Source organism: Scleropages formosus, chromosome 9 (genome assembly GCF_900964775.1).
Source record: "Scleropages formosus chromosome 9, fSclFor1.1, whole genome shotgun sequence".
Taxonomy (NCBI): Eukaryota; Metazoa; Chordata; class Actinopteri; order Osteoglossiformes; family Osteoglossidae; genus Scleropages; species Scleropages formosus.
The window spans coordinates 18173417-18187355 of record NC_041814.1 but is presented as its reverse complement, the minus strand read 5'-3'; the positions used below and the strand labels follow the sequence as shown (position 1 = coordinate 18187355).

The following is a 13939-nucleotide window of genomic DNA, read 5'->3' as shown; positions in this document are numbered from 1 at the left end:
TCGATGTAATGTAAACTCTTGCTGTTAACATTAAAAAAAAAAAAACATAATAATAATTATGCGCCGCTTCAGCTACTACATTCAACTGTCAGTGACTCAAAGAACAGCGATGATTGCCAAGGCAGCAGTTAATAATGTGGAGCTTACGTGTCCATTAATCTAATTATCTATCGTCTGACTCTACACACTGCCGTTGTAAGCCTTCCTGTCCAGAGCCTTAGATCCCTCCTGGGTGACGTCAGTCCGCGGTATTCATGGTTACCAGAGCCGGCGGCCGCGTGATTAACAAACGCGACTGCGGCGACCTTCGGCTCCGTCTCGACGCCGGACGGTGAAATTTTCCATGTGACGCTGGAGACTCTTTAGAGAAATGTTAACTAGAAGTAGATGGGCTTCAGCTGGTATGACTTTTATTCATACATTTCAATACATTATTTGCAGTCGTGGAAATGTTCTGACTCACAAATTAACGGTGTCATCGTCTTTCACTTCTCAAGTTAGTTCCTACGTGAGGTGTTTTTTTGCTTTGAACAGTTGATCATAAACCTGGAAAATTCAATATTATAGAGCACAACTGTGGTAAATATTCCATCTTAAAGGTTCAGTTTTTATTTATAAATAAGATTATTATTATTAATTTTAAAACGTAATTAAAAGACGACGTTCCCAACTTTTGATGAGTGAGTGTGTTCGTGATTCGGACAGTAGACTGTTTTCCGAAGAAATGTCGTGATAGATATAATTATGTTTTGTATTTCCGTGAATTCAGAAAATAAGTAGGTCGCGTCGATATTATGTTTGTACTGGAATATTTCCGATTGCTTGTAAAGCGAAGTGGCACCGATCTTGCAGACAATCAGATCGACCCGCTTCTACCCTCGTTCCACCCTCGACTCCGCTCCGCCCCCTCGTCTCACCCACCCACTCCGTCCTTTCCTACCGTCCCCTTTTTCGTCCCGACCGCTGGCTGGGACTCGCTGTGCTCTTGACTCGCTCCGCCTCCTTTGTCCTGATTGGCTCCGCCCCCGGCTGACGACAGACGGTGCGGCGCTCCCCGGTGCTGTAAAGAGCGCGCTTAGCCCTGACGTGCCAACGCACGCTGATCTCTCGAAGACACCGTGGAAGGTCGTTGAAGGCGCTGCACGTGCAAACCACCTTTGCTCCCGCTTTACGCGTTCCAGAAAAAGAAACGGAATTAATACTAAATATGTCTTCCATGGTCCACTACCACATACACCGGGTAAGAATGTGCTTTATTAGACATTCCGCGTGTGACGAAAAAAATAGTCTGCCTCGTGTTGCGGTTGTGCTGACGTCCGCCTTTGTGCCGCGCTTTTTCAGGCACTTTCCCTCCAAGATCTTCAAGATGTGCTATCCGCTTGAAATGATGTGGTGGTATTATTATTATTATTATTATTATTATTATTATTATTATTATTATTATTATTATCAGTTAGATAAACTTAAGGCAGCTTGCAGTGTTTTGTTCAATTCAAGTGCTAAAGAAGAAGGTCACAAGAAATGACATATCATGACAAACGTTGTGCTGCAGTAGTTAACTCGTCGTGTGGATACTCACGACGTACGTACTACGTTCACTTTACTTTTCAGTGATGGATATGAGGTATGGAAATATAATAGCCCTACTTAGCAGTTGTGCTTCAAGCATTATGTACTCGGTAACTGTTGTTGCCCTCTCTGGGGCCGTGTCAGTGTGTTCACACACTGTGTGTGTGATGCTGGTGGCTGGCCGCCCCCCCTCCACCCCGCCCGGCCGCGGTGCGTGTTATCGGACATTTGGCTCTGCTCGATTGTCCGTGTGTGAGGCCGGGTGTATGCTAAAGATGCCAGCTCTAGTCTAGAATAGATGTCCATATCTCTGAACAGTTTGGGCAGTGGTTCAAGATACGGATTTATAATGATATAATTTAATATGCCGGTTGCGGGTCAAGTCCCACTTCCTGTTACTGCTCGTCCTTGGTTCAGAGGAACTGATGATTCATAGATGGAGTAAGAATATCCAGTGTAAAATAAAAGCGTCAATGGTAAAAGCGCTTCTTGGTGAAAGCGTCAGATAAGCATTGATTTACCGAGCACATCTTGTGCCGCATCAGCACTGCAGGATTTGTGACATTGTTTTATCAGTTTTATTCCTGAAGTGTGCCTCGTGTTCCCCGCTACTGTAAATTCATATCGGGCTATGGAGTCATGTCAGCCATGTGTAACCGATGATCGATGCCTCTTTCGACTTGAGAGAAGAAGTTGCTTTGACAGCGTGTGTCTCGGTAAAAACCACCAGTCTTAGAGCTTATGAAATAATCTTTCGCACGACCCCGTTTCCACAGTCCTGTTCGTGGTAGTTGTGTGCGTAGAGGTGGGAGACCGCGGTGCCTCAATTGCACTTTTCTCACCTTACGTACCGCCATTCATTACGCCAAGTTATTTGATTCACTTGCGAAATCACTGTCCTAGCTAGATTGTTGGTTCCTGGTTCCAACCAGTAAATACAATCAAATTAATTTAAACCGATTACAGCATTTATTATGCGCTGAGTTGTCACGAATTTTATCGGTTTTCCATGTCTGAGGAGGCCCCGCGTGTTCGGTCGTACCAAGGATATCAGAGACTCGAGTATGTTGACTTTTTTTTTTTTTTTTTTTTTTTTTTTTTTTTTTTTTACAACGAGATATTATTTTTTTCAGTGGGACACACGGCTTATTTGCGATAAAACATTATTAGAAATGGTTCGGCTGACTGCTTATCAGACGGTTCAGCCCGAGATGTCGCGGGTTTAACGTGGATGTTGCACCGAAATGACGCGTCGCCTTTGACTAAGGCTCACAAGCGAGGAGGCGTGGCCTATGAAAGTCCCCCTGGGAGATGGACGTCTTTCTCATCCAATTACTGTGGCCGCATAGTGAGCTGGGCGGGTCGTGTGATTCTGAACATAACCGACATATTGAGGTGGTTGAAAAGTGGCATGAACGCAACGCTTTCTTAAGTGCAGCTACTGTAATTGGCGTAAATCAATTAATGGGGCAGCATTGTTACATTTATTTATACCAGTATCTTTACAATTTTGTATAGAATGAGCCAGTTTATGTGAAATGTATGTACATATTATATTCTTCTTAGATTACTGTAGCAAGAAGAATATTATTATATAGTTCCCTGTTTTGTTTTTGATATGAAAAGATGAGAAGTTACCAAATATCTGTTTTTGATTTATGAGTGAAGAGTATTTAGTCACTCAATGCTTTAACATTTAAACAGAGAAGTAAAATATGACAGCTGTTTATCTGCTGTGCTTATATTTTGTTCATTTCATAGTCATTTACTGAGTAGGGCCACTTATTCCAAGAAGACTTTTGTTACAATAAACAACAACTCTATATACATCTCAGCATACATTAAAAGGACATCAATAATATCCTCTGCCTAGATAGGTGGTCAGTGTCAGCCATGGCTTTGGGTGGGAGGGTGATCCATGTCTGTATGTGGCAGTTGGTCATTGGTGGTTTAGAAGACTCCTCAGAATAAACTGGTCAAACCAATGAGGTTTTCATTCATCAATGGATTTTTGCCATTTCCCCCAGCATAAGCGCCAGCTTTGGACACCAATTTTGCAATTTCACTCACATGCAGTATACCGAATTCACATTTTCAGTCTGTTTTTCGTGCATGAATATATTATATACGAAATTTCAAGGTTTTCAGTTTGTCATTATTTCATGATTCGAAATGGTAATTCCAACCTCCAAGAATAATGGTGGGTGTCTTATCTAGTAATGGGCGACACACACACACACACACACACTTTCGGAACCGCTTGTCCCATACAGGGTTGCAGGGAACCGGAGCCTACCCGGCAACTCAGGGCGTAAGGCCAGAGGGGGAGGGGACACACCCAGGACGGGACGCCAGTCTGCCGCAAGGCACCCCAAGCGGGACCACTGGAGAGCAGGACCCGGTCCAACCCGGCACGGCGCGCCATCCCCCCCCCCCATGGGCCGGACATTTCATTCATTTATCTCTACTGACAATACCTCTAGTAATCTTGTTTTCAGAATTTCTGGTCATGCTTTTGGTTTTGAAATAGAGTAGTGCCTTCTGTGTTTTTGTTTTTCACTTCATTTGTGCTAGATTAATGCCTTACTACTTGTTCGTGTGAAGATTGTTATTGGAATCTTGGAGAAAAGTGGGAGTTTCTGTTTAGTTCGAAAGGTCTAGTGTTGCTTAACCAAGTGAAATTGTGCACGGTATACCCACACCTGAATATATACTGGCAGCTGGTATGATGCAACCTGCTCCCAACCAGTAAGCAGAAAGTGAATCAAAATTTTCTTTTCTTGGGACTTAAGGTGGTTTTTTTAAAAAAAAAAAAAAAAAAAAATTCAGCGCTACATAACCCAGTATCTGCTCTTTGTAGTCTAGTGTGTATAGCTTGATCTTGGTTTTTTCCTGATACCTATATGCTTGCAAGTCAAATTTTCTGCTCTGGAGACTGATGAAAATGTCATGTTCCCGTAGTAAATGCAGGATTGTGTTGAGGTGTCCTCATAATGGCAATAAATGCATTAAGAAATGCTAGCTTGCATTTAATGTCTTTCATGTATCAATATATTAACGTTTCATCATGGGGGGAAAAAAAAAGGAAAGTTTTTAAGTCGAGTGAGTAGATGTTCTCACGTGTGAGTTCAGTGTTTAGTTTTGGCTCGTTTTAAGGAACCCATCGACTTGCGCTGGAATTTCTTTCAGATGTGGCTTTAGCTTTTAAATAATTTTGCTTTATGTTAGTGCCACTTTGGACATCAGAACTTTATGTTCTTTTTCAACTGAATTTAAATTGCTTCTTCAGTAGCCTTATTCCAAATACACTTTATAATTTTTGTAAAATTTCCTAGACTGAACTCCTTGGCTTTCCAAAACTGTGTTTGGGGAAAGCTGTTTGGGCTACAGGTTTGTTATGTGCTGGATCGTTTTATTGCTACCTTTATTTTACCTTACGGGTAGACTTCCTAAAATGGCTTCTGCTGCTTTTCCTTAACACTCTGCAGACGCCGATGTGCTTTCCTCCGTTTAGAAAATGGAGAAAAACTGTCGGAAATTCCTCCATGGTTTGCTGTTCCTGGCTTTGGTAGTCTTGAGAACCCCCCCCCCCCCCCCTTCCCGTTGTGGCATTTGAAAGAATGTGTTGTAGAGGCCTGCCCGGAATAAATTTTGTAGCGATGAGGACAGCTTGTTGGCTGGATTTCTGTTTGTACCAGAATGGAGTTGTAAAAGTTCTCAGCAGAACAATTAGGTTGGATCAGGAGGGTAGGCAGGGTGAAGTGTTTTTTCTAGAGGTTTCTGTAGAGGCCTGCTTGTCTAGCTGCTTCCAGAATTAAGTGTATGGCAGGTCACTGGGTTAGCATAGATCAAAGTCTTATTTTGCTGGAATCAGGCTAAGACCTTGGCAGAATGAATTATCAGCGCTATAGAAACCCTCCTATGAATGTCCAGTTATATTTATGACTGCCTTATTGAACTTGAAACGCATTAAAATTAAGTTCTGCTTCATTCTTCCAGCAGTAAATTTCTAAATTAAAAATCATGTATTTCTTTGTAACAGACAGGGGGTAATCATCCTGAATAATACTGTAATGAAAGCTGAGCGTGTGACTGATGTTTCTCTTTTGCAGGTTATAATGCAAGATCATCAGAGAAAACAAAAGCTTTTATAGCCAAGGGTATCCCAAGGACTTGACTCAAGCCCCATAGGTTGTGTCAGTGCACCTCCTTCTTGGTGTCACAGTCCCGGTCAACTTGCATCGCTGGTGTCGCTGGCCTTGTTAAAGAATTGGGTTCTTTTGTCTCTGGATTACCAGAGCCGCCTTGTGATTACCCTCTGCTGTCACCAGTATCGTTCCCTCAAGTTACTTTATTCTCCATTAGGTAAGCCTATTACTAATGCATGTGACAGATTACTGAATGCCCCATTTCATTGAACATATGTTAATTAAATTGGCATGCGAAGGAAGACCTGCTGAATGAGTTCTGGCAGGAACCCAAAATGTGAATGTGACAGAAGTGTACTTGATGGCAGTGTACTACATTCCACAGGGCTTTAAAAAAATAAAAGGGGTTCAAAATGATTCCCAATGGATATTTGATATTTGAAGACGAAAACTTCCTTGATTCAACTGTAGCGAAGATGAACGCCCTTCGGAAGAACGGCCAGTTTTGTGACGTAAGGCTTGAGGTACAGTATCTCTTTAAAGTGTAATAATTATCAGAAATAATAGGCTTTGTGCACAATTGGGAGGCAAAAATTAGATCAGTACAAGATTTTTGCAGGAGCTGGAATTGTTTGCTTTGCTGACATGTCTTCATAAAATGCATATCCTTATAGTACGTTTTGTTAAATTGTTAAAGAAAATATTTTTTTCTTTAGCCTTCAGAGCCAGAATATCTAAAATAACATTTAGATTACCATATGAAATAGCCAGCATGGTGTGTGTGTTAAAAACATGGAGATAAACCATGTTTTTCTATGGCTGTGGTTTGCGTGTCTGTTCATTGTGGTGCATGTTCCAGTCCTGCCCCTCTGCATTTTTCTGGAAACAGAGCTCGGCCAGATGTTGCACAATATAATTGCACTGTGAATTTTTTTTTTCTTTTTTTTTTTTTTTAATTACTCGTTGCTTCAGTGACACTTCATCCTTCTATAAACTGCTCTCCAGGTGTCTGGCCGGGAGCTTTTGGCCCACAGAGCCATTCTGGCGTGCTGCAGCCCTTACCTCTTTGAGATCTTCAACAGTGATGTAGATTCACGTGGGGTTTGCCACGTGACCTTCGAGGACCTGGATCCACAGGCAGTAGAGGTCCTGCTGAACTATGCCTACACTGCACAGTGAGTACCCTCTTCCTCAGGTGGCAGGTATCAAGCTCTCTCCCTTTTTTGCAACTAAAGTGCATTTGTGAAGATGCTGAACTTGCCATATGTGCTCCTTTCCACTTTCCCCCAAGGCTGAAGGCAGATAAAGAGCTGGTGAAGGATGTCTACTCTGCTGCCAAAAGGCTCAAGATGGAAAGGGTGAAACAGGTATGGAATCGTCCTGATTATGTTGGTAAGAATATTGTTGTGAAGTTGGATCTGCTAGTCTTTTTTATAAGGGTAGTAAGAAGAGAAGGTTTAAAATAAAATGTGAGAATATAATTTACAAAACATTTTCTTGTAGATATGTGGGGAATACTTATTGTCAAAGATGGACTGCCAAAATGCAATCTCCTACCGCAACTTTGCCAGTTGCGTGGGCGATTGGCATCTGTTGGGCGAGATCGATGGATACATCCAAGAGCATCTTCTTCAAATCTCTGACCAGGAAGATTTTCTCAAACTCCCCCGACTCAAGGTATTCATGTTTCCGTTACTGTCACGGATGTCTTCACTTTGGAGTTATGATAATGCAGGACTTCTTTGTGATCCTCATAAAGTGAAGAGCATTTGAATGTACTCAAGGTGTCTTGCTTGCAGATGCCATTTTGCAAAGTTTTGGCAAATCTTTTGCAGCTTGAAGTCATGCTAGAAGACAACCAAAACCTGCCCAGCAATGGTAAACTTTACTCCAAGGTGCTCAACTGGGTGCAGCGCAGCCTCTGGGAGAATGGTGGGCAGCTGGAGAAGCTGATGGAGGAGGTCAGTATTGAGGTCATTGAGGCTCCCTGCCTCCCTCTCTCTACCATTCCAAGTTTAATGGGTGGACTCTTGTCCATGCACTGTTTTGGATTGGGCTTGTTTTGTGTTTCTTTCTTTCTTTTTAAAAGCCTAAAGAATATAAATTGCGCAGTAGGTGCCAGACCTTACAAACTGCAAATCGTGAGGGGTTTGTCCAGGTGAGCAGAAAGGACCTTGAGTCTCTGCTTTTCCTTCAAAATCCCATGCAACTTCTGCCTTCTGGAGAATCGAAGGACTTTCTTTTTTTTCCCCCTTCCCCCTCCTTCAAAATTTGCATCGGGAATTTGCAAGCCATATGAATGGCAGGGCCGTCGGCTATTTTACTGATGCTGCTTTACTTACAGGCTATGTCGTTGCAAAAGCAAGCAAAATTCTAATGGCTGTTCCTCCCCATTGATTTATCTTTCCTTAGGTTTATTAACAACAGCAGGATTTGCAAGACTGAAGAAAGCAAGACTGAATCCTCCAGGGTAATGAGTCATAAAGAAGGAGCTTCGGTCCTCGACCACAGCAGCACTGTGCTCCCATCTGTTAACAGAAAAACATGCAATAATCTTGTTTACCTCTTAGAACACCAGTCCTGTATTTTTTTTTCATTCAACACATTAGGTTAATTGATTGAACAAACACAATCCTACTGGTAAAGTATTGTGAGATTTGTTGCTGGAATGCATGCTGGCATGCTTTTCCACAAATTCTTTGACCTAGTAATGGATTCAGTCAAATGCCCTTTTCTGGAGGGGGGGAAATTGAACAAGCACAGTGCAGTGAAGTCTTCCAGAAAGCGTGATCATTTGGACTACCACTACTGCTACAACATGTTCCAATATGAGCACAGTTTGGAACATTGAGTCTTGCCAAACTTATGTAGTAACTTCTCAATTCCCAACTCATCGAGAGAGAGTGTGTGTGTGTGTTTGGGCTTCATGGATGTTGCATTCTATTTGGTTTTTTTTTTTTTCCTTTGGTTCACATGTTTTAATTCCTTTTGTTCTTGGCAGTAAAATGTTCCTGTTCCCTTAAAACTGGTTGCTATGATACAGACATGCCTAAATGTTCTGTGGGCAACTTGTCGCCTTTGAGTAACTAACCAGCCAGCTGAATGGTGCTTTGGGATTCAACCCCATCCTCATTAATGTGCCAAAAAAAAGGTGTTAGAAGGTTAAATGCTCCCTTGATCCACTATTCCTTTTTAGCCAAAGGCTGCATTTGGCAGTCTAAGGTAAGCTGAGCTCCATGGGAGTGGCTTTGACCCTGTGTTCACACTGAGGAGGGATTCCTGGTGTTTGTGACTGCTGTTTCCTGTGCAGAAAAGACCTCTTCCTCCAGCGACACCTGATGCCTGTAGCTGCCATCCCTCCTCCTCTTCCCCACCCAGGAGCCTAAGCAGGGTGTTGTCATGGAGACAGACACATGCAATGCATTATACTGTTTTTGCAGGTGCAAACGCTATACTACTCAGCGGATCACAGGCTGCTCGATGGGAGTCCACTTGAAGGGCAGACCAACATTTTTGGCAATGATGACCACATCCAGTTTGTACAGGTACAGGATTCAAATGTGTTGTCTGAAAGTAGCACATTTAGTAGAAACTGAGGCAATTAAAAAAGGTGTAGAGCAATGCTTTGTCTTCAGAATACCTTGAGGCCCTCTCCAAATGCTGTCATACAGCTTTCATCTAGCAGGATATTGGGCCATGCCTAAGGAATGAAGGCATTGAAATGGAAAAGGTGTTTCCATTACTAATATTGTGCTACAGAACTTACTGTAAATATTCAGCAATGTTTAGACCTGAGGGGGGGTGCAGTGGCACAGTGGGTTGGACTGGGTCCTGCTCACCGGTGGGTCTGGGGTTCAAATCCCGCTTGGGGTGTCTTGCGACGGACTGGCATCCCGTCCTGGGTGTGCCCCCTTCCAGCCTTATGTCCTGTGTTGCCAGGTTAGGCTCCAGTTCCCCGCGACCCCATATGGGACAAGCGGTTCAGAAAGTGTGTGTGTGTGTTTAGATGTGATGTCTACAGGAAGCATTTTGTCACTCTGATTATGAAACAACTTGAGGTTTTTCTTTCTTTTTTTTGGTTTTCAGTAAAACTTTCTGCAATAAGATGCACCTAAAGTTGGTAATAGCAGAACAGTTGGTAGTGTAGGGGTTAGTACTGCTGGCTTTGGCTCCAAAGATTACAGGTTCAGTTCCCAGCTGTAGTATCCTTGAGGAAAGTAGTAACCTTAAATTGCTCAAGGTTGTAAGTCACTTTAGAGGAAAGTGTCAGCTAACTGAAGAAATGTGATGTTAAATTTCCCTTAGTTGTTTTGAGTCAGTGCGGTTGCCAGGTTCAATTACTCTGAAGAGATGGCTCCCTGAAATGTTACTGGACCACAGCTGGCCACAGACCATGTATGCCGACGGCTTATTTTGGATTATTCTAGACATAATTCCACTGATATGAATGAAAATAGGACTTCATTATACCATATTACTTTTATTCACTTTTCAAGTCTTCCTTTTTTGTGCTTATTACTTTGTCAGCATTTCTGCACATTGGCCTTGGATACAGGACACACAGCTATTTAAATTGGTTAATTGAGGCATTGCCTCTGTTCTCTGGTCGTTTTTGAGGCCGTTGTGTGTGTTTTTTTTTTTTTTTTTTTTTTTTTTTTTTTTTTAAATGTGCAGAACAAGGCAATGCCTAAACCATTGCTTTTCTCTACCATGAAAACCACACGGTGGTTTTTGGAAGTGGAGGTGGGGTTCAAACTTGGAACCTTCTGACTGTAAGGCTATGGTTGTAACTGCTATTCCATGTGTGTTGCTTCACAGTTGATCTTCTGTAGTGCAGTTTTGATTCATTTGGCATATGCTCATGGTTTTTTTTTTTTTTTTTTGTTCTTTCTAGCACTTTTGTCACCAGTGCCGTCTAGGTACTAATAAACTCACAAGCTCACTCATGATGCTTTAGAAAGTAACACAGGAAAGATGATTATATTAATATTTAACATGACTCATATGGGTAGTTGCCATTCTAGTGATTGAATTTGTGTATACTCCCTTTGTCAGGTTTTTACATTATTTTCCCCACTCCCTGTATTTACCATGTGTCAAACTAGAACATTTTGAGAAATTCTGTGTCACTTCCTGAAGCTCTGCAGCTATAAACTGATTCTTTTTATATTGCTTGAGCGTAATAAAGTAATGAATAGGAGTGACTTCAAAAGACTATTTCGGATGCTTTCACTCCTGTAGGATAATTCCACTAAGCCTGACTTAAGCGGTTGTCTTATACTGTGTGGCTGAAGGGTAGAAGGTGGAATCTGCAGGACTTTCAAGTGAGGTGGAGGAGTGCAGTGAAGGTACAGTTGCTGGGTCTCACTGCCCTTTGGGATTTGCAGAAGAAGCCCCTGCGTGAGAACGACCACAGGCAGTTGAATGGCAGCTCCTCCAGCAATCTCTCACCCAGCTCAACTCCGCAGAGTGGCAAGCCTGAGTGGAAGTACATAGCGTCTGAGAAGACCACCAGTGAGTTGCCCTTTGGCGAAAACTAGCATTTTTGATACGATTTAATTCAGGGGGCACAAAGTTTTGTCAATAGTGACTACTGTGATAACTTGAAACGTGCATTGCTTGCTCACATTCACTGCCTCTTCTGTGGCCCAGACAACACCTACCTGTGCCTGGCTGTGCTCAATGGGGTGCTGTGCGTGATCTTCCTGCATGGTCGGAACAGCCCACAGAGCTCCCCCTCTGGCACACCATGTCTGCTGAAGAGCATGAGCTTCGAGGCCCAGCCAGAGGAACTGGAGCAGAAGCTGCTGTTGCCAATGCACTACGCTCGCTCCGGCCTGGGCACCGCTGAGCTGGATGGCAAGCTTATCGCTGCAGGTAACCTCGCAGGATGATTCACTGGATGACTTTGCAAAGCAGTGATTATATTAATACCCAAGGTAATTCTAAGCAGACAAACTCAAGGGTGATGAGATTTTGCTGGAGCTACACATTGTAACACATTGGTTTTCCATTTCTCAGGAGGTTACAACAGGGAAGAGTGCCTGCGAACAGTGGAGTGCTATGATCCGCTGAAGAACTGTTGGATGTTCATTGCTCCGATGAGAACACCTAGAGCACGATTTCAGATGGCGGTGTTGATGGTATGTCTCTTTCACAGCTGGCTACCTGAGCGCTGTTGGGCGATTCTTTGTGTGAACTCACTTGAAGTGTCCTTCTTGCCATAGGGTCAGCTTTACGTCATGGGAGGTTCCAATGGACACTCGGACGAGCTGAGTTGCGGGGAAACGTATGACCCACACGCGGATGAGTGGACACAAGTGCCAGAGCTCAGGACCAACCGCTGCAATGCTGGTAAGCAAGGGGAGGAGGTTGCAGAAGAAACACAAATGTGAACAAGATGTTTGCAGGAGGATTTCCTTATGCCGTCTCCCAATTTCCAGGTGTCTGCGCTTTGAACAACAGGCTGTTTGTTGTTGGAGGATCAGACCCTAGTGGACAGAAAGGCTTGAAAAACTGCGATGCTTTTGACCCAATCAGCAAGACCTGGACAAACTGTGTCCCCCTCAACATCAGTATGTTAGGAACCATTGTCATATTTGTCATGCAGTTGTATTTCTTGTGAAAGCCAGAGTCCTTTGTTCAGTCTTTTCATTGCTGTTGGGAGTGTTAGAGGTGTGTTAGTCTGTGACATCTTCAGCACGAATCTCCCTTCCTCTGCAGGGAGGCACCAGGCTGCGGTGTGTGAACTGGACAACTTCATGTATGTGATCGGAGGAGCCGAGTCCTGGAACTGCTTAAATACTGTGGAGCGATACAATCCAGAAAACAACACCTGGACCCTGATTGCCCCCATGAACGTAGCCCGGCGTGGGGCTGGTGTGGCTGTCTACCAAGGTGTGTATGTGATCTTATCTCAGCGATCATGAAGCTGTTCCATAGCTTTTTACAAATCTCGTCTGATTAAAAGTAGTTAACGTGGTAAAAGTACTATGTGTTGTGAGAAGGTCCACCACCATACCACCTCCTCCTCAGACACATTTCCAAATCAAAGATTGTTTAATTCAGGTGTTTATTTTGGAGGCTTGTTCAGTCGTCACCGTTTAGCTGCATTCTGTGCTACATCAAATCATTACGGATTGTACATGAAAATGTGTGATGCCGATGCTCAGGCCTTTACTCACAGGAGGGGCTGAAGTATTGGTTTGGTTCAATGTTTATGTGGACAATACTGATGGCTGTTCACTTTTACAGGGAAGCTTTTTGTAGTTGGTGGGTTTGATGGCTCCCATGCCCTGCGATGCGTGGAGGTGTATGACCCAGCCAAGAATGAGTGGAAGATGCTGGGCAGCATGACAATGGCCCGTAGCAACGCAGGTGTGGTTCTGCTGGGGGGCACCATTTGCGCAGTGGGCGGATTCGATGGCAATGACTTTCTCAACTCCATGGAGACCTACAACCCCAACACCAATGAATGGAGTCTTTACATAGATGCCTTTGCTGCTGTCTGACAGTTTAGCACCTTTCTCCTGCATGCTTAGAAATGTTAATTTTTTTGAAATTTTCTGTGAGTGGAAGGGGGTCTTCTTTTGGGGAGGGTGGGAACGACAGGATATGGATAACCTTTATATATCGCATATTTTTTGCTGTATATACTTTTTTCTATTGTCCTAGAATGCTTGTAGCAATTTCCCCTTCAGAAAGCTAAGTGTAACATTTGAGATTTATCTTTGTGCTCATTTTACCAGCTTGCAGTTAATGTTCATTGATGGGGTTGGTGACAGAATACTTGACTCAGTTGGCTTAGTAAATCTTACAGCATCTTTTTTTTTCATAGTTCTGGCATCTGCATTTAAAGCCTTACTAAATAGGTTAATATGATCACTGACAGCTATATTTGAATTGCTTTGTCATACAATGGGATCTTGATGGCCTTTTTTTATATTTTTATACACTAAGCAATTTACCAATGGACTAACTAGTGACAATGCCACATGACTTGAGTGTGCCAGTTATATATACAGTCACATTTGCAGACACAATAAGTTGTGCTTAACAGCTTCTGAAACTTTTACCATATTTTTATTACTTTGCAGTGATGTTCATTAGTGCTCAAATTTAAGTTGGATCCCCTCTTTGACAGACTGACTGGAAAAGTCATCATTGCATTTGTTACAAGCTTATTTCTTAATAAAGTATTTGAACATGTATTGCGTGGCTAT

At 42.9% G+C, this 13939-nt stretch overlaps 1 protein-coding gene across 2 annotated transcripts; it reads left to right on the top strand.

Moving 5' to 3' along the window:
- Positions 1-297: 297 nt before the first annotated feature.
- Positions 298-13927, top strand: ivns1abpa (influenza virus NS1A binding protein a). Of its 2 annotated transcripts, none has more exons than XM_018754089.2 (15): positions 298-401; positions 5682-5934; positions 6103-6241; positions 6723-6892; positions 7009-7084; positions 7221-7394; positions 7553-7678; positions 9158-9262; positions 11105-11231; positions 11370-11594; positions 11739-11860; positions 11945-12071; positions 12161-12292; positions 12441-12614; positions 12972-13228. In XM_018754089.2, the coding sequence occupies exons 3-15, from the start codon at positions 6131-6133 to the stop codon at positions 13226-13228; spliced, it is 1926 nt and encodes a 641-aa protein (XP_018609605.1). In that variant the 5' UTR covers positions 298-401; positions 5682-5934; positions 6103-6130. The 2 variants fall into 2 exon arrangements, with proteins under 2 accessions (XP_018609605.1, XP_018609604.1); XM_018754088.1 differs by lacking the exon at positions 298-401 and adding an exon at positions 1058-1240 and having other exon boundaries at positions 12972-13927.
- The last annotated feature ends 12 nt before the right edge of the window (positions 13928-13939 follow it).

What these genes read in the sequence shown, in the direction of transcription:
- ivns1abpa (XM_018754088.1), top strand. Translation starts at nt 6,131, where the DNA reads ATGATTCCCAATGGATATTTGATATTTGAAGACGAAAACTTCCTTGAT. An exon ending in TGGAGAAGCTGATGGAGGAG is followed by an intron (nt 7,679 to 9,157) that starts GTCAGTATTGAG and finishes CTGTTTTTGCAG; the next exon opens with GTGCAAACGCTATACTACTC. An exon ending in AGCGTCTGAGAAGACCACCA is followed by an intron (nt 11,232 to 11,369) that starts GTGAGTTGCCCT and finishes TCTGTGGCCCAG; the next exon opens with ACAACACCTACCTGTGCCTG.